This window comes from Chionomys nivalis, chromosome 15, assembly GCF_950005125.1.
Source record: "Chionomys nivalis chromosome 15, mChiNiv1.1, whole genome shotgun sequence".
Lineage (NCBI taxonomy): Eukaryota > Metazoa > Chordata > Mammalia > Rodentia > Cricetidae > Chionomys > Chionomys nivalis.
Genome location: NC_080100.1, coordinates 69964518 through 69989856, shown reverse-complemented (window position 1 = coordinate 69989856; position 25339 = coordinate 69964518). Strand labels below are relative to the sequence as shown.

The window sequence follows — 25339 nt, the reverse complement described above, 5'->3', positions numbered from 1 at the left end:
AGAGCAGGACAGAGACAATGGGTTGGGGGTCAGGAAAAGGCTAAAGAATCAACTACTTAAGAAACCAGGAGCGGGGGGAGGGGGCAATATGTGGGAGTTGGGGGAGGGAAATGGGAAACGGGGAGCAGTTGGAAATTTTAAGTAAAAAAGAATAAAAAAAAAAAAAAAGAAACCAGGATGGAGAACTGGAAGGACCAAAAGCCAGAGGACGGGAGCTGTGGTCCGCAAAGGGAGAGGGCAGGGCACTGAGGGCCAGACAAGAAAATTCAAAATAGTTTGGCCATAAAATATAAACACGCTATGTTCCTACCATGTGGGAAAAGGCCGAGGAAAAAGGTGTCAAGGGATAAGAAGCTGTTTGGGACGGGGCTGTGGGGGTACTACCTGCCTGGCTGTGCACACAGTCCTCATCCCAGCCCCTTCCCTCTGTGTCTGTGTGGGTGCGTGTGTCTATGTGGGCCTGTGTGCACTTGCCCAGTCCACTTCCTGCCCTAGCCCCCCGAACCCCCCACCCCCATAATTGCTGCCATTCCAGTTGCTGCCTTCTGTCATTCGGCTGTCACTCCTCTGCCCATCCATCATCTTCAGAGGGGAGAAAGGAGGGGGGGAAAGGTGGGGGGAAAGTCCCCAGCCAGCCCTCCCCCTACCCTCCCCCAGCCACATCTACCAGAAGTCCCGGCAGTGGTAAGAGTCAGGGTCACAGTATTTTGTGACCACCACTCTGTTGGCGAACTGGCGGCCAGTTAGGCCCTGCATGGCTTTCTGGCAGTCTAACACAGAGGTGAACTCCACAAAGATCTTTCCACAGCCAGGCACCTCGACGCCGTCCACGGGCCGGGGAATCTCGATGGACTTGACCAGCCCGTATTTGCTGCACTCATCTCGCACGTCCTCCACAATCTCCTCGTACTCCTCATCGTCCAACAGCTCTTCAGGCAGCACCATGTTCATGAGGCAGAGGACCTCAGTCGGGTGACCGCCCATCTGCACCTGAGAGCCCATCAGGCCGGGCACTTGAAGGGTTACAGTTGTCTGATTGATGGTACTCAGCGTGGCATTCTTGGCTCCCACACTCGCCCTCTGGACAAGCAGCTTCTTGTCCCCTAGTTGCATCCCATGCAGCCCCGTAATGGCCTGATCTGTGACGCTGATGTCCACGTACTCACAGAAGGCATAACCCTTGGAGAGCCCTGTGGCACTATCCTTGACCAAGTTGAAGGCCTTCAGAGGCCCAAAGGATGTCAGCAGTTCTTTCACCTGGTCATCATTCAGGTAGTTGGACAAGCCCCCGATGAACAGTTTGTGCGCAGAGTCTGGAACTACACTGGATACAATGCCAGGCACATAAACAGAGGGGTTCTCTGACATGCCAGGCAGTGGCTGATAGTCATGAGGCCTTCGAATCTTCAGTGACTGGCCCTGGAAGATGATGCCATCCAAGGCCATGGCCTGGGTCGTTTCATCCACTGAGCGGAACTCCAAAAAGGCAAAATTCTTGTCTTGATTGATCTGCACAGCCAAGACTGGGTTGCCAGGGGCCTGAGTCAATCCGCAGAAGCACATCTGGGCATTGAAGAAGTCCATCATAGCTTCCTCAGTGATGCCAAATGGAATGCTGCCCACGTAGAGGCGTCTGGCCTGTCTGGTCATCTGACTCCCAACAACAGGCACGGGCGTTGGGATCACAGCCAGACCATCAGGAGTCATAGTGGGGAGAAGGGCAGTGGCTGGAATCTGACCCGCAGCTTGCATGGCCTTGTACTGCATTGGGGTGATGTGCTCAAAGCCAGGTGGTGGCACGTCCCAGTATTTACGCACCTTCTTCTTCTTCTTCTTCTCATGGTGAGGGGGATGAATCAATCCACCATGCTCCTCTTTATCGCCTCTGGTCAAAGGTTTGCTTTGCCTTCGTCTGTCTCGGTAGGCACTGTGCTCATCCTGGTTAAGATGATCTCGGCTCCGGTTCCTGTGCTTCTGGTCCCGGGTTCTAGAACGGCTGTGGCTACGCTTCCAATGGTGGTTCTCCTTGTCCCGTTGTTGTTTGTTCTCGTTGAGCTTCAGCTGGAACTCGTCCAAGTCCAGCATGCTTATGCGTCTGCATAGGGTCCTGTGCAGCTTTGCCTCACTGTGTGCTGCCTGCCCCTTTTAAAAGAAAGAGAGTAGTTGGGTGTGGCGGTACACACCTTTAATCCCAAAACTTGCAAGGCAGAGGTAGATTGATCTCTGTGACTTCAAGGTGTGCTAGCGTGCACCTTTAATCCCAATGCCTGGGAGGCAGAGACAGACTGATCTCTGTGAGTTCAAGTTGTGGTAGCACACACCTTTAATCCTAGCACTGGGGAGCCAGAGACTGGTGGTTCTCTGTGAATTCAAGGACAGCCTGATCTACACAGTTATTCCAGGACAAAGATGTACAGAGAGCCTGTCTCAAAAAAGAAAAGTAAAAATAAGAGAAATAGAGGTTAAAAGAAAGACGCATAAACATGGAAAATACAGAGAATCTTGATACTGTATGCTATTAAGCTCTGTTTGAATTGTTTGAATGCCTAGGAAGGAGCAACAGCTGCTAAAAGACTTTTGTTTATAAATGCTGCCTCGTAACCCAAGATAGATACTGTGAAAATATTTGCCTTCAAAACAGAAGTCAAAAATTATGTTAATTTGGAGAAGAGATTTTGCTTTTGTTTCCACAGAAAATGAGAGGCTGTGGATTCATTCTGAGTTAAAAAAAAAATTCAGTTTGAGCCGGGTGGTGGTGGCCCACGCCTTTAATCCCCGCACTCGGGAGAAAGAGGCAGGAGGATCTCTGGGAGTTCGAGGCCAGCCTGGTCTAGAAGAGCTAGTTCCAGGACAGGAACCAAAAGCCACGGAAAAACCCTGTCTCGAAAAATAACACACACACACACAAAAAAAATCCAGTTTGATCAAGCAAGAACACCTGAAAAATCTCCAGGAGGAAGAGATAGCCCAGATGTCTGAGGTCTACATCCAGAACAGATTCAAGACTGCTACTGAGATGATCAGGACTCACAGGATATTTCAGTCAGGACTTGACTATAACTCTAAATTTTCTTTAGGTCCCCATTAGATTATCAGCGGCCCCCAATCAGCAGGAAGTAGCCTGAAAAACTACACCCACTTTCCCCCAAAAAATGAACTAAGAATGTTTTCCTTTGTTTATAAAAAGAGGGGGAAGTGGTGCGGGAGAATTGTCTGTATTCTGTCAAACGCGTTTTAAATAAACACTGGTTGGCCAGGCTGGAAGTATAGGTTGGTAAACCAGATACGAGTAGAAGAGGAGAATGCTAGGAAGGAGGAAGCCCATTCCTCACAGGGCAGCCCAGACCACCGAAGAAGCAACATGGGAGCTGCCCAGCTAGAAAAGGTACTGAGTCATTTGGCTAGCATAGATAAGAACAATGGGTTAATATACGTGATATGAGGGTGATAAAAAGCCTGAGTTAATGGGCCAATCAGTTTATAATCTTATGGAGACCTCTGTGTAATTTTCTTTGGGGCTTGCCGGTTCTGAGGTACAGGGTGGGATGGAAATCCCCACAGCTGGCCCTCATGTTACAGACACCTGTCATTCTCTTGAGCCTCCTGGTGAGTCCCAGTCAAGTGGAAAGCACTGTGTGAAGGCTGGTAAGAAACCCCCTTGTATTGACCAGTGAGCCAAGCTAGTTCTTTGTAGGGGGTGGGGGTGGTGGGGAGTGGGTTGGGGTGCTGCCATCCTGAGGTCATATAGAGGCAGATCACAGTTTATTGGGGCCGCTGTTGCTGTTTGTATTCGGGAGTGTGCAACAATTGGTTTTTTTCATCCAGATAATGACTGTGATCGACCCGCAGAACGACAACTGGGTTGCTGTTTTCACTATTATGAGTGTTGCCACAAATGTTTGTGTGCAAGCTTCGAGGGGGCTCAGTTTATCTTCCTCTCCTCCTCCTTGTTTGCAATACCCGCCCCACCATATAACTGCTGTTATATGGAAGTATTCTGGGTACATTGATTTGAATAAATATTTGTTGAGTGCTTATTGCATGTTAGGTATCGTCCAAAGTCCCAGGGTCTGTGGGGAATGAATCAGGTAAAGGTCACTGCCCTCCTGGAATCTCTACCCTTCTCTCTGGGTCAGAAAATGCTAAGGAGAAAGTAACAACAAAGCAGAGGGTATGCCAGGTGGGGACAGACACTAGACCAGAGGCAGATAGAATTTGTTGAGCAAACGGGTAGTGAGTGAGAAAATGTTTGGGGAAAGAGTTTTGGGATAGGGTGGAGGTGCCACAACAGGTGCAGAAGTCCTGGGCCAAGGCCCAGCTCGGTTTTCTTGATGGAACAGCCCATCAGGGAAATCATCTCCAGCGCTTCTCTGAGGAGCCATAGCATGTTGTGAGGGGGCTTCCAGAGCCGAATGCTCTGGGCCACGCCACCTGTGAAGTCTTTGAAAACCTCCATAGTGACCCCCCGCCCGCCACCGCCACGCCTAATAGGGTCCATTTAACCTGCAAGCAGACAGTGTGCTATTAAGTGCCAGGCTGGAGATGTGAACTGGAGGGAACAGTCAGGCAGAGTGGTGAGGGAAGTGAGACATGCCTGTCTCCTCCCCTGGTTCAGCCAGTGTGCCATGGCCCTTGGCCAGGCTTCTGAAGTCCAGTCCTGTTCCTAGTCCCGTTAACTGACTTGCCATATGCCTTCTCCAGCAGGGTGCTCCAGAATTCCTGGCGCTGGGCACCATGCATGAACAACAGCTTGTTATTCTTAGTGGGCAGTCGGTCGTCCACCACCACATTCATCCACTGCCCGAACTGCCAAAGATGTGGGTGGCAAGGGGACATTTCTTTGCATACAGGTGAACTTTATCCCCAGAGCGTCTCCTGGTGGCCTTTCCGAGAACATACATTACGATTTTTGTAAAAAACTGGTGTGTGTGTGTGGCAGGGTGGGGTAGGGGGTGTTATGTTATTTCTTTCCTACCACCTTCTGAGTTTCAGGGATCAAACTCAGGTCATCAGGTTTGGGATAAGTGCACTGAAGGCACCTTGACCAAGGCCCTTGGAATACGTGAAGGAAAGATAACAAAAGCCCCCAAATTTCTCGAAGTAACCAAACCCAGGTATTGCACCAGTGACAAGAAAACCCTACCCATGGGGCTAGAGATTTGGCTCAGTGCTTAAGAGTGCTGACTGTTCTTCTGGGGAGCACGGTTCAATTTCCAGCTAATGCATATAAAATTAGGATAAATCAGTCAATGAACAAGAAAAGAGAAAAGAAAACCCACCTTCATTTAGAATAAGGGCCTGTATTGATAAAAGACATCTGGAGGTTGAGCTTTCAGATCTTAAAATCCTCTCCCTATTCTATGACATTCAGAATTGTTCCTGGATCAGCTAAAGGGTCAGGTCATACAAAATACATGGTGGAGATTTTCAGTGTCATGATAACCATGTGTGTTCCTGAGAATGTGCATGCATGTGGGTTCAAATGTGTGTGTGCTCATGAGTGTGCTCACACACAAAAATGGGAATGGGGAGAGAACCACAAACCATTAATTATTTTCTTTAGCACTTTGAAAAACTTAGCTGACATGATTTCTTTCATGAGTGGGTATTTCTCTAAATATTGTGAGAAAGCTATTTCAATTAGTGCTATATTTGAGAATCCAAGTAAGTGCATACATGATCTCTCTCTCTCTCCTCTATCTTTCTCTGTTGGTTTGAATTAGAATGACCCCCATAGGCTCATATATTTGCCTGTTCATCACCAGGGAGTGCAAGTATTTGAAAAGATTTGAAGCACAGGGAGGTGTGGCCTTGCTGGAGGAAGTGTCTCACTGGGAGTGGGCTCTGAGGTTTCAAAAGCCCAAGCCAGGCCCAGTAGTTCTCTCTTCCTACTGCCTGTGGGTCAGGATTGTAGCTCTCAGCTCTAGATTCAGTGGCATGCTTGCCTTTGTGCTGCCAACGCTCCCTGCCTTGGTGGCAATGGACTAACCTCTGAAGCTGTAAGTCAGCCCCAGCTAAAGGCTTTCTTCTATAACAGTTTCCGTGGTCATGGTATCTCTTCAAAACAATAGAACAGTGACTCAGTCTCCCTCCATCTCACCCTCCCTTCCTCCCTCTTCCCTCCCTTCCCTTCACCTGAAAATGGAAGATGCTGGCATAGTTTTCCTTGACATTCTGCCCCTGGACATCACATAGAACAGCAGTTTGGGACATGTAATAAGGGTGCCAATGGCAGATAGCAGCCTGCAGTCCCCTTAAAGGCAGACAGGAGGGGTTGATCCTTGAATAGCCCCACGTGTGTAGAGGCCCCAGATCCCAGTCAGGGGAGCATCCCCCAGATCTCCCCAGCAGAGATAGCTCTGCCTTTTACTGAGGTGTGTTGGGTAAGGGGCCAAATGGAAAAACTGAGGCAGAGCTTGGGTTCTGAAACAGTGAGGACATTTGTAGTTCAGTCTGAGGAGCCACAAATCAGGGTATCATTTGTGGTTTGGGGGAACGTAGGGAGGCTGCATAGCACCCTGCTTTCCTATCTGTTGAACATATCCAATAACCCTTCTGTATGATTCCTTGTGAACGGGCTGGAGAAGCAGTCAAAGGCCCAAGAGGTCTCCCTAGAAAACTTCTGTCATCTCATCTCAGTATTTAGGTGGTGAAGGATAAAAGCTTTCTAAGTTCCTTGGCCACCAACCTGGTCTACAAAGAGAGCCCTTGTCTCTGAAAACCTGCCAAGAGCTGGAGAGATGGCTCAGCAGTTAGGAGTACTTCCTGCTCTTTCAGAGGGCTTAGGTTCAGTGCAGCACCCACATCAGATCCTTTGCAACCACCTGTAACTCTAGCTGCAGGGGACCTGACAGCGCCCTCTCCTGGCCTCTACAGGCACTGCACTCAAATGCACAAACCCATGCACAGAAACAACTATACAAAATTAAAAAGAAAAATTGCAAAATCCCCCCAAATTCCAATCAACCAATCAAGAAAAGATGCCTCGCAACTGGAAAACATCTCAGGAGTTAAGAGCACTTGCTGCTCTACCGTGCGCACCAGAATGCAGGTCCGAGCATCCACATCAGCTATCTTATTAACACCTGTAATTCCAACCCCAATGGATTGTAATATCTTTTTCCAGATGCTGAGGGCATCAGACACACATCTGTGAATACTCTTACACACATCTGTGCAAATTCTGACACATACACATACATCAATAATTAAAATAAAAGTTTAAATGTAAAAATGAAAAAAATGTCTATCCCATTGCCCACATGCTACTGGAAAAGCTGGGCTCTGTCCATATGCCACCATGAGCCCTGGAGCTAGCTGAGCATGGAGCACAGTGCCCCTGTGGAAGCATGGGAGCATGGTGCCATGCATCAGTCACCCACTGCCATCTGTCCCCTGGGATTGGCCCTCAGTGACAGGCCAGGTAACTGTTGGTGCTATGTGGACTCCAGGTTCTGGGAAGTTTCTGTGATGGTTGGTAGCCTCTGGGCTTTGGAGGGAGGCTGCAGTCTGGAGGGAATGGTAAAGACTCCACAGTCATCAACACAAGGGAGCTACAAAGGAGACACTGATCTCCTCCTCTTGTACCCAGCATCACTCGGGCCCACTGAGCCACAGAGACGATTGTGGTCCTAGGGCTCTTTGGCCTCTTGCTATACTTATTTCTGCCATTTTCCCTGCCACAAATATGAATTAGAGTGGCCCAGGGTCCTGCCCTGGGCCTGAAAGGGTGCGAGATTGTGAGGGAGGACTACCTCAGGGAGGAGGAGATAATCTGGTACCTGGAGTAGTGTCATGTCACTCTATTGCCCTGTTATTGATGGCCCAGACCAAAGAAGTCCTACCACCTACCCTGAACTCATTGGATTGTTGGCAGTGACCTTAAATTTTTCACCCCCTTTTGTTGTTGTTGTTGTTGCTCGGTCACTAGGCCTTTGGCTAGCCTAGAAATCACATTGTAGACCAGCCTGAACTTAAATTCATGAGTAATCCTCTTGCCTCTTCTAGATTTTGGGATTACAGGGACATGCCACCATATCCAGTTTTTTTCTTTATTGAAATAATTTATTCGTTTCTCTTTTATGCGCATCGCTGCTTCTCTGCCTCCGTGTATGACTGTGTGAGGGTGTCTGATTTTGGAACTCTTGCCAGTTGTGAACTGACACGTGGGTTCTGGGAATTGAAACTGAGTCCTCTGGAGGAACAGTCAGTGCTCTTTTTCAATTTTTATTATCTATTTATTACCGTTATTAGTTTTGTTTGTTTTGTTTTTGAGACAGGGTTTCTCTGTGGAATAGCCCTAGCTACATAGGGAGACCTCGTCTCAATAAATAAAATTTAAAAACCTTGAACAAAACAAATAAACGTAAAGTGCCTGTGTTTACCGTTGGACTACCAAGAAGCCCCACAGAGCTTCTGGGAAGGGGCTCAGGCTACACCTAGATCTCATGCACAGAAGGCAGTATCTCAACAGTGTGTAGCACTGGATTCAGCCACGCCATGAGACGAACAGGGTCCCAGAGTACAGCTGATGTCAGCTGCAACCTCATGAGACACTGGGTTAGCCCTGCCCCTCCACTTCTGAGGCTCTCCAACAGAACCTGGGAGGTGAGAATTTCTTGCTGGTTGTTTTGTTTGGGACAGTCTCACATGGCCTCAGGTTGTCCTTGAACTTTTGCTTCTTTTGTCCTTTTTATTTTATTTTATTTTTTTATCTATGATTGCCAGTTTTATTCCTCTGGCTAAGAAATCTAGAGGTAATTCCAGGTTTACATTTTTTTAATAGTTCTTCATCAAGAGTTTAGTGCCTTTATTGCCTCTACAAGCTGGTTACAAATTAATTTTAATTAACTCCCACTTATTAAAAAATCTGCAGTTCTTTGTGAGACACATATTCATTAAAAAATACACACAAGCAAAAGGCAAAATTAAAACACAACACACAAAAAAGCACTGTTAAGTTTTTTGATACGTATAATTATACATGTACACACATAATTAGGAATTTACCTATATATGCGAGTTGATACTATATATGCTGCTTTTAAATTGTATAATATGGAATGAACACATTTCCATGCATAAGGGTGAAACTTTCCAACTGAAAAATAAACGTGGAAAATGGGTCAAAATCCTAAAATCCAATGAGATGCTGGTAACACCAAAACTATCTAAAATACCGCCAGGTAATTAAAAGTAAAATGAAGTTCAAAGATACATCAGAAAACGCTAAGAGAAAGAAAGCAGCAGCCAGATTTCAACATCAGAGAAAAAAAAGATTTCAAGGCCTGAAGCACACAGGATACAGAGGGCTTCGGGAATGTCTTTGTTTCCAATGCATCATCACAAACTTGTTTCTTACTCTTCTTATCTCTTCCCTAAGCCTTTCCAACTCATCCACTCCTCTTATCACTTCATCAGGGTTCAGATGCCTTGTGGGAGTGTCCTCTTAGGGTTCAGGGCTGGGTTCAGCAGGCTCTGCTCTAAGACTTCCATCTGCATCCTCCCCCACACTTTCTCCAGAAGCCAGAAGATTTCCTCTTGCCTGCTGAGGGCAGTCTTCTGAAGGATGGCCTTCATCTGCCTTTGGTGTATTCTGGGGTGTTCCTTCACACTTGTCACAAGACTTTTGCATGTTGAGTATTTCTTTTTTTGAATAAATTAACCCTGTAGGTACCTGAAGATTTGCCTCTCTTCTTGCACCTTGATTTATGTCGCGCCCCAAAGACAAGAGTCCTGGAAAGCGCTGGGATACTCTTCTCTTGCAGGACTGAGCTGCTACTCTGCCCTTTTTATCTTGGTGCTAAAATTGTAGCTATGAACCACCATGCCTAGTTTGACGACTAAAAAACATTGTCTGTCTGAGAATGTGTGCAACTCTGGTGGCTTGGGGCCAGTGACCGGGGTGGGGTGGGGTACATTCCTGTGCACATAGTGGCCATTATGGGGTGCTGAATTCCTTGGAGCTGAAGCGGAGAACTTGGCTGTTGGGGTCTGAACTCCGGACTTCACTATTTTGTAGCAAGTGCTCTTAACTGCTGGGCTGTCTCTTCACGTGCCTCCAGTTGCTAAGCCTTGGGTAATACATTATGCAGCAACAAATATCTACTAATTGTATCATCCCAACTCACTCCCAAACCAGACCACAGTAGGTACAGAAGGGCCCTAGAGAACACAAGCAACCCAGACTTCCAGGATTGAGAGTCATTCCACAGACCAGTCCCTCACAACAATCATTATTTTTGGGGGTCCCACTTTCCCGATGGAGGCCAGCCTCTTGTTTTCCACTCACTGAGAACGCGTTGGCAGAAGTCTATGTGAGAGAGCTCATTAGTGATGAATTAATGATGAATTCGTGATATCCTATGGTGAAGGAATAGGAATGTTAAGGGATGAAGGGCCCCCTCCCTACCTCCCATGCACCTCTGAGTTCTAGTGAGCAGTAGGAGGTGCTGAGCTATCTGACCACAGCCTGGTTCTGAGAGACAGGCTTGGGTGCTAGCCCAGGATTAAACTAGGAGGCTTGGCAATAGCATGATCAGAACTGCCTTAGCTCTGATGGCATTGGGACCTAGTGCCAGGGACCTCCCTGCTTCCCAGTGCCCACCTTGGGCCGCTGCCAGGAGATGTTCTGCATCTTTTTAGCATTTTGACCGAGATCCTTGGAGCCTATAGACTTGGATACAGCAGGGTAAACATGGTGCTCAAACAGTTCCCCCTTCCTTAGACATGCCGCTCAGAGCTCCTCAAAGATTTGATTCTTGTAATTGTGGGCATTTTGGTGTTGGCCCACACCCTTGGCCTTGAGCCCGTTCCTTTTTATAGAAGGCACTGTTCCCTTTTCAATATAAATGGGCTCTGTTCGATTAAAAAATAAAGTCAAGTAACCCAATTTAAAGTGGTACTGAAGCTGGGTGGGTGGGAATAGCAACAGTTTGGGCGGTGGGAATAGGAGATTCAGAAGCTGACCGTCTATGCTTACAGAGGTTTTATCTTTTTAATACTATTCTGGGTGGTTTTATATGTCAAACTGACTCAAACTAGAGTCATTAGGAAGGAAGGAATTCTGAGGAGGTTTCTCAATTAGTGATCAAGGGGGAGGGTCCAGTTTACAGTGAGTGATACCATCCCTGGTCTGGTGGCCCTGGGTTCCATAAGAAAGCAGATGGACCAAACCATGGGAAGCAAGCCAGTAAGCAGCTCTCCTCCTCAGTCTCTGCATCAGCTCCTGCCTCCAGGATCCTGCTGTTTGAGTTCCTGTCTTGACTTGCTTCAGGGATGAACAGAGATGTGGAAGTGTAAGCCAAATCAACCCTTTCTTCCCCAGCTTGCTTTTTGGCCATGATGTTGTGCTGCAGCAATAAAACCCTCACTAAGACTTTACTTACTTACTTTTATATGCATTTGCACATGTGCCTGAGTGTTTATCTGTGCATCATATGCTCACAGGGGTCTAAATAGGCATCAGATCCCCTGGAACTGGAGTTACAGATGGCCGTGAGCTGCCACACAAGTGATGCGATTCAAGCCAAGTCTTCTGCAAGAGCAGTAGGTGCTCTTAACCCCTGAGCCCCTCCACCTGCATCTGCCTCCCAAGTGGTGGGTAAAGGTGTGCACCACCACGCTCAACCTTATTTAATTAAAAAACGTGTAGGGAGTCTTGTCTGCCGGTATGTCTGTGCAGGTGTATGCAGTGTCCTTGGATGCCAAAAAAGTCCATCAGATCCCCTGGAGCTGGAGTTAGTGTCGTTTGTGATCTGCCTAATGTCAGTGCAGGGAACTGAACCAGTGTCCTCTGGAAAATCAATGCTTCCTTCCTTCCTTCCTTCCTTCCTTCCTTCCTTCCTTCCTTCTTTCTTTCTCTCTCTTTCTCTCCTTTTTTTCCTCTCCTTCTCTCTTCCTTTCTCCTTTCTTTGAGACAGGATCTCACTCACTATGTAGCCCTGGCCTGGAATTTGTTATTGAGACCAAATTTGAACTCACAGAGATCCTCCTGCCTCTGCCTCCCAAGTACTATATTTTGTTGTTGTTGTTTTGTTATTAAATATGCACGGGTGTTTTGCATGCATGCACATCTGTGCATCATATGAGTTCCTGGTGCCCTCAGAGGCCAGAAGAAGAATCAGCTTCCCTGTAACTAAAGTTGCAGATGCTTGTGAACTGTCATGTGTGTTCTGGGAATTGAACCTGAATTCTCTGGGAGAGCAGCCAGTGCTCTAAATCATGGAGGAATAGCTCCAGCCACTGATTGTTTATTTTAATTTATGTGTCTATGTGTGGGTATATGCACATGGGTGCAGGTACCCAAGAAGCTCCTATGTGGGTGCTGGGAACCATGCCTTCATCCTTGGAAGATCAGCAAGCACTCTTAACCTCTGAGCCATCCCTCCAGTCCTTGTGCTCTGTTATCTGAGTCAGTGCTGTCAAACAATGCCCTCCAAAGGGACCCCATCATCTCTGCTCTCCCTGGCTGAGCTCAAGGCCTCCAATGTCTTCACTTCTTCGCTGTGCCTTATGAATGCCTCGCCATTCCTCCCATCTGTGAGCAGGAAGGGCATCTCTTCTTGATGCCCTTGAAGCCTTGATCTTCTCTTCTGTGAACCAGCCACCCCGTTTTCGTTTTCAGAGGCCGGGTGACAATAACCCAAGCACTCTGCAGACATGATGCTTGCTCTGCCTTTGTCCTGGAGTGATGACTCCACAGTCAAGAGCACTTGCTGCACAATAACGTGGCCCCGTATTGGATCTCATCTCCATAGGAGAAGCCTGAGGGTCTGTGAATGTCTGTAACCCTACCTCCCAGGAATCTGACAATATCCGCCCCCTCCAACACACACATGCACACACACTCACACAAACACAGACATGTACACATATAAATAAAACACATCTTTTAGATTTATGGGGCTGGAGAGATGGCTCAGAGGTTAAGGGCACTGAGTGATCTTCCAGAGGCACTGGTTCAGTTCCCAGCACCCATGTTAGGCAGCTCACAATTGCCACTAACTCCAGTCCCAGGGTATCTGATGTCCTTTTTTGGCATCCAAGGACACTGCATACACCTGCCCAGACATATAGACAGACAAGACTGCTTACACGTTTTTTAATTAAATAAGGTTGAGCATGGTGGTGCACACCTTTACCCAGCACTTGGGAGGCAGATGCACGTGGAGGGGCTCAGGGGTTAAGAGCACCTACTGCTCTTGCAGAAGACTTGGCTTGAATCGCATCACTCGTGTGGCATCTCACGGCCATCTGTAACACCAGTTCCAGGGGATCTGATGCCTATTTAGACCTCTGTGAGCACATGATGCACAGATAAACACTCAGGCACATGTGCAAATGCATATAAAAGTAAGTAAGTATTGTCTTAGTGAGGGTTTTATTGCTGCAGCACAACACCATGGCCAAAAAGCAAGCTGGGGAAGAAAGGGTTGATTTGGCTTACACTTCCACATCTCTGTTCATCCCTGAAGCAAGTCAAGACAGGAACTCAAACAGCAGGATCCTGGAGGCAGGAGCTGATGCAGAGACTGAGGAGGAGAGCTGCTTACTGGCTTGCTTCCCATGGCTTGGTCCATCCGCTTACTTATGGAACCCAGGGCCACCAGCCCTGGGATGGCACCACTCACTGTGAAGTGGACCCTCCCCCTTGATCACTAATTGAGAATCCTCCTCAGAGTTCCTTCCTCCCTAATGACTCTAGTTTGCGACACAACAAACCACCCACAAGAGTATTAAAAGGATAAAACCTCTATAAGCGAAGATGGTCAGCTTCTAACTCTCCTGTTCCCACCGTCCAAACACCTGCTATTCCCACCCACCCAGCTTCAGTACAGCTTTAAATTGGGTTACTTGTCTTTTACTTTTTTTTTATCGAACAGAGCCCATTTATATTGAAAAGGGAACGGAGGCTTCTATAAAAAGTAGCTGTCTCAAGGCCAATGGGGTTCTCGGTGAGTGGAAAACGAGGGGCTGGCCCCCATTGGGAAAGTGGGCCACCCCCCAAAAAAAGGTTGGGGTGGGAGAGGGGGCTATGGAATGGCTCTCAATACTGGAAGAGTGGGTTGTTTGTGTTCTCTAGGGCCCTTCTGTACCTACTGTGGTCTGGTTTGGGAGTGAGTTGGGATGATACAGTTAGTAGATATTTGTTGCTGCATAATGTATTACCCAAGGCTTAGCAACTGGAGGCACGTGAAGAGACAGCCCAGCAGTTAAGAGCACTTGCTACAAAATAGTGAAGTCCAGAGTTCAAACCCCAACAGCCAAGTTCTCAGCTCCAGCTCCAAGGAATTCAGCACCCCCTGCCGACCACCATGTGCACAGGAATGTACCCCACCCCACCCCAGCAACCGCCCCAAGACCACCACAGGTGCACACATTCTCACACAGACAATTATTTTTAGTTGTCAAACTAGGCATGGTGGTTCCAGCTGACGTAAGCTGCACTGTGGGACTCTGTTCCTCTGAAGGTGTGGCTGGGTCCAGTGCTCCACTGCTGAGATACTGCCCTCTGTGCATGAGATCTCAGTGCACCCTGAGCCCCTTCCCAGAAGCTCTGTGGGGCTCCATGGTAGCCGAAGAGTAAACACAGGCACTTTACGTTTATTTGTTTTGTTCATGGTTTTTAAATTTTATTTATTGAGACAAGGTCTCACTATGTAGCTAGGGCTGTTCCATAGTGTCAAAAACAAAACAAACAAACAAAACTAAGAACAATAAAAATTAAATAATAAAAATTGAAAAAGAGCACTGACTGCTCTTCCAGAGGACCCAGGTTCAATTCCCAGCACCCACGTGGCAGTTCACAACCGCCAAGAGGTGCAAGGTCTGACAACCTCTTACAGTCATACATACAGGCAAAGAAATCACCAATGCGCATGAAAGAAAAAATAAAAAACTTATTTCAATAAAGTAATAAACTGAGTATGGTGGCATATACCTGGAATCGCAAAATCTAGAAGAGGCAAGAGGATTACTCATGATTTCAAGGTCAGGCTGGTCTACAAAGTGAGTTCTAGGCTAGCCAAGAGCTTAGTGACCTTGCAACAAAAACAAAAACAGTAAAGGGGGGTGAGAAATTTAAGGTCACTCCCAGCAATGCAGTGAGTTCAGGGTAGCGTGGCTAGAGGAGACCCCGTCTTTTGTCTTTCAGACAAAGCTCAAAACTTTCTCACCTGTCACAGGGGGTAGGACTTCTTTGGTCTGGGCCATCAATAACTGGGCAATAGAGTCACATGACACTACTCCAGGCACCAGGTTATCTCCTCCTCCCTGAGGTAGTCCTCCCTCACAATCTCGCACCCTTTCAGGCCCAGGGCAGGAGCCAGGGCCACTCTATTTCATATTTGTGGCAGGGAAAATGGCAGAAATAAGTATAGCAAGAGGCCAAAGAGCCCTAGGACCACAATCGTCTCTGTGGCTCTATGGGCCTGAGGGATGCTGGGTACAGGAGGAGAAGATCAGTGTCTCCTTTGTAGCTCCCTTATGTTGATGACTGTGGAGTCTTTACCATTCCCTCCGGACTGCAGCCTCCCTCCAAGTCCCAGAGGCTACCAACCATGACAGAAACTTCCCAGACCCTGGAGCCCACACAGCACCACCTTTTACCTGGCCTGTCACTGAGGGCCGACCCAAGGGGACAGATGGCAGTGGGCGACTGATTCATGGCACCATGCTCCCATGCTTACACAGGAGCACTGTGCTTTATGCTCAGCTAGCTTCAGGGCTCATGGTGCCATATGGACAGAGCCCAGATTTTCCAGTAGAGTGTGGCGATGGGATAGACATTTTTTCAATTTTTGATTTAAACTTTTATTTTAATTATTGATGTGTGTGTGTGTGGGTCAGAGTTTGCACAGATGTGTGTCAGAGTAGGCACAGATGTGTGTCTGATGCCCTCAGTGTCCAGAAAAGAGTATTACAATTCCTTGGGGTGGGAATACAGGGTGTTAGATAGCTGATGTGGATGCTGGGACCTGCACTCTGGTGCTCATGGTAGAGCAGCAAGTGCTCTTAACTCCTGAGACTTCTTTCCAGTTGCGAGGCATCTTTTTTTGGTTGGTTGTCTGCATTTTGGAGGGACTTGCAATTTTTCTTTTTAATTATGTATAGGTGTTTTGTGCATGGGTTTATGCATTTGAGTGCAGTGCCTGTAGAGGCCAGGAGAGGGCGCTGTCAGGTCCCCTGCAGCTAGAGTTACAGGTGGTTGCAAAGGATCTGATGTGGGTGCTGTACTGAACCCAAGCCGTCTGAAAGAGCAGGAAGTACTCCTAACTGCTGAGCCATCTCTCCAGCTCTTGGCTGGTTTTCAGAGACAAGGGCTTACTTTGTAGACCAAGTTGGGGACCAAGAAACTTAGAAAGCTTTTATCCTTCGCCAGCTAAAAGCTGAGATGAGATGGCAGAAGTTTTCTAGGGAGACCTCTTGGGCCTTTGACTGCTTCCCCAGCCCATTCACAAGGAATCATACAGAAGGGTTATTGGATATGTTCAACAGATAGGAAAGCAGGGTGCTATGCAGCCTCCCCAAGTATCCCCAAACCACAAATGATTCCCTGATTAGTGGCTCCCCAGACTGAACTGAAAATGTGCTCACTGGGCTATTCAAGGATCAACCCCTCCTGTCTGCCTTTAAGGGGACTGCAGGCTGCTGGCTGCCATTGGCACCCTTACTGCATATCCCAAACAGCTGTTCCCTGTGGTGCCCAGGGGCCAGAATTTCAAGAAAAACTATGTTGGCATCTTCCATTTCCATGTGAAGGGAAGAGTGGGAGGAGGGAGGGAGTGAGGGAGGGAGGGAGGGAGACTGAGACACTGTTCTATTGTTTTGAAGAGTCACTGTTCTATTGTTTTGAAAGAATCTCAGATTCCGAAGATACCATAGAGAAAATAAACACGCTGATCAAAGAAAACAGCAAGGCCAACAATCTCTCATCACAAAACATTCAGAAAATATGGACACAATAAAAAGACCAAACCTAAGAATAATAAGAGTAGAAGAAGGGGAAGAAGCGCAGCTCAACGGTCCAGAAAATATATTTAATAAAATTATAGAAGAAAACTTTCCGAACCTAAAAAAAGATATACCTATGAAGGTTCAAGAAGCATATAGAACACCAAATAGGCTGGATCAAAAAAAAAAAATCCCCTCGCCATATAATAATCAAAACACAAAGCATTCAGAATAAAGAAAGAATATTAAGAGCTGCAAAGTGAAAAGGCCAAGTTACTTATAAAGGTAAACCTATCAGACTTACACCTGACTTCTCTATGGAAACCATGAAAGCCAGAAGGTCCTGGATAGATGCATTGCAGAAACAAAGAGACCATGGATACAAGCCCAGACTATTATACCCAGCCAAGATTTCGTTCACTATAAATGGAGGAAACAAAATTTTCCAGGATAAAAACAAATTTAAACAATATGTAGCCACAAATCCAACCTTATAGAAAGTAATAGAAGGAAAATCACGAACCAAGGAGTCCAACAATGACCACAATAACTCAGACATCTAGAGACCCTTCACCAGCACAACTCAAAGAAGGGAAACACACAAACTCTACTACTAAAAAAGTGACCGGAGTTAACAACCACTGGTCATTAATATCACTTAATGTCAATGGACTCAACTCACCTATAAAAAGGCACAGGCTAAGAGATTGGATACGAAAACAGGACCCAACATTCTGCTGTTTACAAGAAACACACCTCAACCACAAAGACAGGCACCTATTCAGAGTAAAGGGCTGGGATAAGGCTTATCAAGCAAATGGACCTAAGAAACAAGCAGGTGTGGCCATACTAATTTCTAACAAAGTTGACTTCAAACTAAAATCAATCAGAAGAGATGGAGAGGGACATTTTCTACTCATAACAGGAATAGTTCATCAGGATGAAGTCTCAATCCTGAATATCTATGCTCCTAATATAAAGGCACCCACGTACGTAAAAGAAACATTGCTAAAACTCAAGCCAGACATCAAACCACACACAGTAATAGTAGGAGACTTCAACACTCCTCTCTCACCAATGGACAGGTCAATTAGACAGAAACCTAACAGAGAAATAAGACAATTAATGGAGGTAATGAATCAAATGGACTTAACAGACATCTATAGAATATTCCACCCAAATAGAAGAGAATATACCTTCTTCTCTGCAGCTCATGGAACCTTCTTGAAAATTGAACACATACTCGGTAACAAAGCAAACATCCAGAGTTACAAAAAAATATTAGTAACCAAATGTATCTTATCAGATCACCATGGATTAAAGCTAGAATTCAACAACAATGCTACTCCCAGAAAGCTTACAAACTCATGGAAACTGAACAGTCAACTACTGAACCATACCTGGATTAAGGAAGAAATAAAGAAAGAAATTAAAGTCTTCCTTGAATTCAATGAAAATAAAGAAACAACATACTCAAACTTATGGGACACTATGAAAGCAGTCCTGAAAGGAAAGTTCACAGCACTAAGTGCCCACTTAAAGAAAACAGAGAAAGCACACATTGGAGACTTAACAGCCCACCTGAAAGCTCTAGAAAAAAGAAGCAGACTCACCTAGGAGGAGTAGAAGACAAAATAATCAAACTGAGGGCTGAAATCAACAGAATAGAAACACAGAAAACAATTGAAAGAATCAATGAAACAAAAGCTGGTTCCTGAAGGAAATGAACAAGATTGATAAACCCCTATCCAAACTAATCAAACGGCAGAGAGAGAATTTGCAAATTAATAAGATCAGAAATGAAAAGGGGGACATAAGCACAGACACAGAGGGAATTCAGAGAATCATTAGATCTTACTACAAAAGCCTGTATGCCACAAAACTGGAAAATGTAAAAGAAATGGACACTGTTTTAGATAAATACCATATATCAAAGTTAAACCAGGACCAGGTGAACAACCTAAATAGACCTGTTAGTCGCGAAGAATTAGAAGCTGTTATCAAAAACCTCCCATTCAAAAAAAGTCCCGGACCAGATGGTTTCAATGCGGAATTCTACCAGAACTTCCAAGAAGACCTAATACCTATACTCCTTAATGTATTTCACAATATAGAAATAGAGGAGTCATTGCCAATTCCTTTTATGAAGCTACAGTAACTCTGATACCAAAACAACACAAAGACTCAACCAAGAAAGAGAATTACAGGCCAATCTCACTCATGAACATCGACGCAAAAAGAAGCATACAGAACACCAAATAGGCTGGATCAAAAAAAAACATCCCCTTGCCATATAATAATCAAAACACAAAGCATACAGAATAAAGAACGAATATTAAGAGCTGCAAAGGAAAAAGGCCAAGTTACTTATGAAGGTAAACCTATCAGACTTACACCTGCCCTCTCTATGGAAACCAAGAAAGCCAGAAGGTCCTGGATAGATGCATTGCAGAAACTAAGAGACCGTGGATGCAAGCCCAGACTATTATACCCAGCCAAGCTTTCATTCACTATAAATGGAGAAAACAAAATTTTCCAGGATAAAAACAAATTTAAACCATATGTAGCCACAAATCCAGCCTTACAGAAAGTAATAGAAGAAAAATCACGAACCAAGGAGTCCAACAATGAGCACAATAACTCAGACATCTAGAGACCCTTCACCAGCACAACTCAAAGAAGGGAAACACACAAACTCTACTACTAAAAAAGTGACCGGAGTTAACAACCACTGGTCGTTAATATCACTTAATATCAATGGACTCAACTCACCTATAAAAAGGCACAGGCTAAGAGATTGGATACGAAAACAGGACCCAACATTCTGCTGTTTACAAGAAACACACCTCAACCACAAAGACAGGCACCTATTCAGAGTAAAGGGCTGGGATAAGGCTTATCAAGCAAATGGACCTAAGAAACAAGCAGGTGTGGCCATACTAATTTCTAACAAAGTTGACTTCAAACTAAAATCAATCAGAAGAGATGGAGAGGGACATTTTCTACTCATAACAGGAATAGTTCATCAGGATGAAGTCTCAATCCTGAATATCTATGCTCCTAATATAAAAGCACCCACGTACGTAAAAGAAACATTGCTAAAACTCAAGCCAGACATCAAACCACACACAGTAATAGTAGGAGACTTCAACACTCCTCTCTCACCAATGGACAGGTCAATTAGACAGAAACCTAACAGAGAAATAAGACAATTAATGGAGGTAATGAATCAAATGGACTTAACAGACATCTATAGAATATTCCACCCAAATAGAAGAGAATATACCTTCTTCTCTGCAGCTCATGGAACCTTCTTGAAAATTGAACACATACTCGGTAACAAAGCAAACATCCAGAGTTACAAAAAAAATATTAGTAACCAAATGTATCTTATCAGATCACCATGGATTAAAGCTAGAATTCAACAACAATGCTACTCCCAGAAAGCTTACAAACTCATGGAAACTGAACAGTCAACTACTGAACCATACCTGGATTAAGGAAGAAATAAAGAAAGAAATTAAAGTCTTCCTTGAATTCAATGAAAATAAAGAAACAACATACTCAAACTTATGAGACACTATGAAAGCAGTCCTGAGAGAAAGTTCACAGCACTAAGTGCCCACTTAAAGAAAACAGAGAAAGCACACATTGGAGACTTAACAGCCCACCTGAAAGCTCTAGAAAAAAAGAAGCAGACTCACCTAGGAGGAGTAGAAGACAAAATAATCAAACTGAGGGCTGAAATCAACAGAATAGAAACACAGAAAACAATTGAAAGAATCAATGAAACAAAAGCTGGTTCCTGAAGAAAATGAACAAGATTGATAAACCCCTATCCAAACTAATCAAACGGCAGAGAGAGAATTTGCAAATTAATAAGATCAGAAATGAAAAGGGGGACATAACCACAGACACAGAGGGAATTCAGAGAATCGTTAGATCTTACTACAAAAGCCTGTATGCCACAAAACTGGAAAATGTAAAAGAAATGGACACTTTTTAGATAAATACCATATATCAAAGTTAAACCAGGACCAGGTGAACAACCTAAATAGACCTGTTAGTCACGAAGAATTAGAAGCTGTTATCAAAAACCTCCCATTCAAAAAAAGTCCCGGACCAGATGGTTTCAATGCGGAATTCTACCAGAACTTCCAAGAAGACCTAATACCTATACTCCTTAATGTATTTCACAATATAGAAATAGAGGAGTCATTGCCAATTCCTTTTATGAAGCTACAGTAACTCTGATACCAAAACCACACAAAGACTCAACCAAGAAAGAGAATTACAGGCCAATCTCACTCATGAACATCGATGCAAAAAGAAGCATACAGAACACCAAATAGGCTGGATCAAACAAAAACATCCCCTTGCCATATAATAATCAAAACACAAAGCATACAGAATAAAGAAAGAATATTAAGAGCTGCAAAGGAAAAAGGCCAAGTTACTTATGAAGGTAAACCTATCAGACTTACACCTGCCCTCTCTATGGAAACCAAGAAAGCCAGAAGGTCCTGGATAGATGCATTGCAGAAACTAAGAGACCGTGGATGCAAGCCCAGACTATTATACCCAGCCAAGCTTTCACTCTCTCACCAATGGACAGGTCAATTAGACAGAAACCTAACAGAGAAATAAGAGAATTAATGGAGGTAATGAATCAAATGGACTTAACAGACATCATAGAATATTCCACCCAAATAGAAGAGAATATACCTTGTTCTCTGCAGCTCATGGAACCTTCTTGAAAATTGAACACATACTCGGTAACAAAGCAAACATCCAGAGTTACAAAAAAATATTAGTAACCAAATGTATCTTATCAGATCACCATGGATTAAAGCTAGAATTCAACAACAATGCTACTCCCAGAAAGCTTACAAACTCATGGAAACTGAACAGTCAACTACTGAACCATACCTGGATTAAGGAAGAAATAAAGAAAGAAATTAAAGTCTTCCTTGAATTCAATGAAAATAAAGAAACAACATACTCAAACTTATGGGACACTATGAAAGCAGTCCTGAAAGGAAAGTTCACAGCACTAAGTGCCCACTTAAAGAAAACAGAGAAAGCACACATTGGAGACTTAACAGCCCACCTGAAAGCTCTAGAAAAAAAGAAGCAGACTCACCTAGGAGGAGTAGAAGACAAAATAATCAAAATGAGGGCTGAAATCAACAAAATAGAAACACAGAAAACAATTGAAAGAATCAATGAAACAAAAGCTGGTTCCTGAAGAAAATGAACAAGATTGATAAACCCCTATCCAAACTAATCAAACGGCAGAGAGAGAATTTGCAAATTAATAAGATCAGAAATGAAAAGGGGGACATAACCACAGACACAGAGGGAATTCAGAGAATCGTTAGATCTTACTACAAAAGCCTGTATGCCACAAAACTGGAAAATGTAAAAGAAATGGACACTTTTTAGATAAATACCATATATCAAAGTTAAACCAGGACCAGGTGAACAACCTAAATAGACCTGTTAGTCACGAAGAATTAGAAGCTGTTATCAAAAACCTCCCATTCAAAAAAAGTCCCGGACCAGATGGTTTCAATGCGGAATTCTACCAGAACTTCCAAGAAGACCTAATACCTATACTCCTTAATGTATTTCACAATATAGAAATAGAGGAGTCATTGCCAATTCCTTTTATGAAGCTACAGTAACTCTGATACCAAAACCACACAAAGACTCAACCAAGAAAGAGAATTACAGGCCAATCTCACTCATGAACATCGACGCAAAAAGAAGCATACAGAACACCAAATAGGCTGGATCAAACAAAAACATCCCCTTGCCATATAATAATCAAAACACAAAGCATACAGAATAAAGAAAGAATATTAAGAGCTGCAAAGGAAAAAGGCCAAGTTACTTATGAAGGAAAACCTATCAGACTTACACCTGCCCTCTCTATGGAAACCAAGAAAGCCAGAAGGTCCTGGATAGATGCATTGCAGAAACTAAGAGACCGTGGATGCAAGCCCAGACTATTATACCCAGCCAAGCTTTCACTCTCTCACCAATGGACAGGTCAATTAGACAGAAACCTAACAGAGAAATAAGAGAATTAATGGAGGTAATGAATCAAATGGACTTAACAGACATCTATAGAATATTCCACCCTAATAGAAGAGAATATACCTTCTTCTCTGCAGCTCATGGAACCTTCTTGAAAATTGAACACATACTCGGTAACAAAGCAAACATCCAGAGTTACAAAAAAATATTAGTAACCAAATGTATCTTATCAGATCACCATGGATTAAAGCTAGAATTCAACAACAATGCTACTCCCAGAAAGCTTACAAACTCATGGAAACTGAACAGTCAACTACTGAACCATACCTGGATTAAGGAAGAAATAAAGAAAGAAATTAAAGTCTTCCTTGAATTCAATGAAAATAAAGAAACAACATACTCAAACTTATGGGACCCTATGAAAGCAGTCCTGAGAGGAAAGTTCACAGCACTAAGTGCCCACTTAAAGAAAACAGAGAAAGCACACATTGGAGACTTAACAGCCCACCTGAAAGCTCTAGAAAAAAAGAAGCAGACTCACCTAGGAGGAGTAGAAGACAAAATAATCAAAATGAGGGCTGAAATCAACAAAATAGAAACACAGAAAACAATTGAAAGAATCAATGAAACAAAAGCTGGTTCCTGAAGAATATGAACAAGATTGATAAACCCCTATCCAAACTAATCAAACGGCAGAGAGAGAATTTGCAAATTAATAAGATCAGAAATGAAAAGGGGAACATAACCACAGACACAGAGGGAATTCAGAGAATCATTAGATCTTACTACAAAAGCCTGTATGCCACAAAACTGGAAAATGTAAAAGAAATGGACACTTTTTAGATAAATACCATATATCAAAGTTAAACCAGGACCAGGTGAACAACCTAAATAGACCTGTTAGTCACGAAGAATTAGAAGCTGTTATCAAAAACCTCCCATTCAAAAAAAGTCCCGGACCAGATGGTTTCAATGCGGAATTCTACCAGAACTTCCAAGAAGACCTAATACCTATACTCCTTAATGTATTTCACAATATAGAAATAGAGGAGTCATTGCCAATTCCTTTTATGAAGCTACAGTAACTCTGACACCAAAACCACACAAAGACTCAACCAAGAAAGAGAATTACAGGCCAATCTCACTCATGAACATCGACGCAAAAATCCTCAACAAAATACTGGCAAACCGAATCCAAGAACACATTAGAAAAATTATCCATTATGATCAAGTAGGCTTCATACCAGAGATGCAGGGCTGGTTCAACATACGCAAATCTATCAATGTAATCCATCATATAAATAAACTGAAAGAAAAAAAACCATATGATCGTTTCATTAGATGGTGAAAAAGCATTTGACAAAATTCAACATCCCTTTATGATAAAAGTCTTGGAGAGATTAGGGATACAAGGGTCATACCTAAATATAATTAAAGCTATTTACAGCAAGCCAACAGCTAACATCAAATTAAATGGAGAGAAACTTAAAGCCATCCCACTATAATCAGGAACACGCCAAGGCTGTCCACTCTCTCCATACCTCTTCAATATAGTCCTTGAAGTTTTAGCAATAGCAATAAGACAACATAAGGGGATCAAGGGGATTCGAATTGGAAAGGAAGAAGTTAAACTTGCATTATTTGCAGATGATATGGTAGTGTACATAAGTGACCCCAAAAACTCCACCAAAGAACTCCTACAGCTGATAAACACCTTTAGCAATGTGGCAGGATACAAGATCAACTCCAAAAAATAAGTCACCCTCTTAAACACAAAGAATATGGAAGCAGAGAGGGAAATAAGAGAATCATCACCTTTCACGATAGCCACAAACAGCATAAAATATCTTGGGGTAACTCTAACCAAGGAAGTGAAAGATCTATTTGACAAGAACTTTAAGGCATTGAAGAAAGAAATTGAAGAGGATACCAGAAAATGGAGGAATCTCCCCTGCTCTTGGATTGGGAGGATCAACATAGTAAAAATGGCAATTCTACCAAAGGCAATCTATAGATTCAATGCAATCCCCATCAATGTCCCATCAAAATTCTTCACAGATCCTGAGAGAACAATAATCAACTTTATATAGATAAACAAAAAACCCAGGATAGCCAAAACAATCTTATACAATAAAGGAACTTCTGGAGGCATTACCATCCCTGACTTCAAACTCTATTACTGAGCTACAGTAATGAAAACAGCGCGGTACTGGCTTAAAAACAGAGAAATCTTCCAATCGAATCGTATAGAACACCCGGATTTTAACCCACAAACCTATGAACACCTCATTTTCGATAAAGGAGCTAAAAGTATACAATAGAAGAAAGAAAGCATCTTCAACAA

The 25339-nt window shown here is 44.0% G+C and overlaps 1 protein-coding gene and 1 pseudogene across 1 annotated transcript; both read right to left on the bottom strand.

Moving 5' to 3' along the window:
* Window positions 1-663: 663 nt before the first annotated feature.
* Window positions 664-2085, bottom strand: LOC130887477 (splicing factor U2AF 65 kDa subunit-like). Its single transcript, XM_057789958.1, has one exon. It carries the CDS (start codon window positions 2083-2085, stop codon window positions 664-666), a length of 1422 nt encoding a protein of 473 aa, XP_057645941.1.
* A 7195-nt stretch (window positions 2086-9280) lies between these two features.
* LOC130887636 (transcription elongation factor A protein-like 8) lies at window positions 9281-9776 on the bottom strand (annotated as a pseudogene).
* Window positions 9777-25339: the final 15563 nt, after the last annotated feature.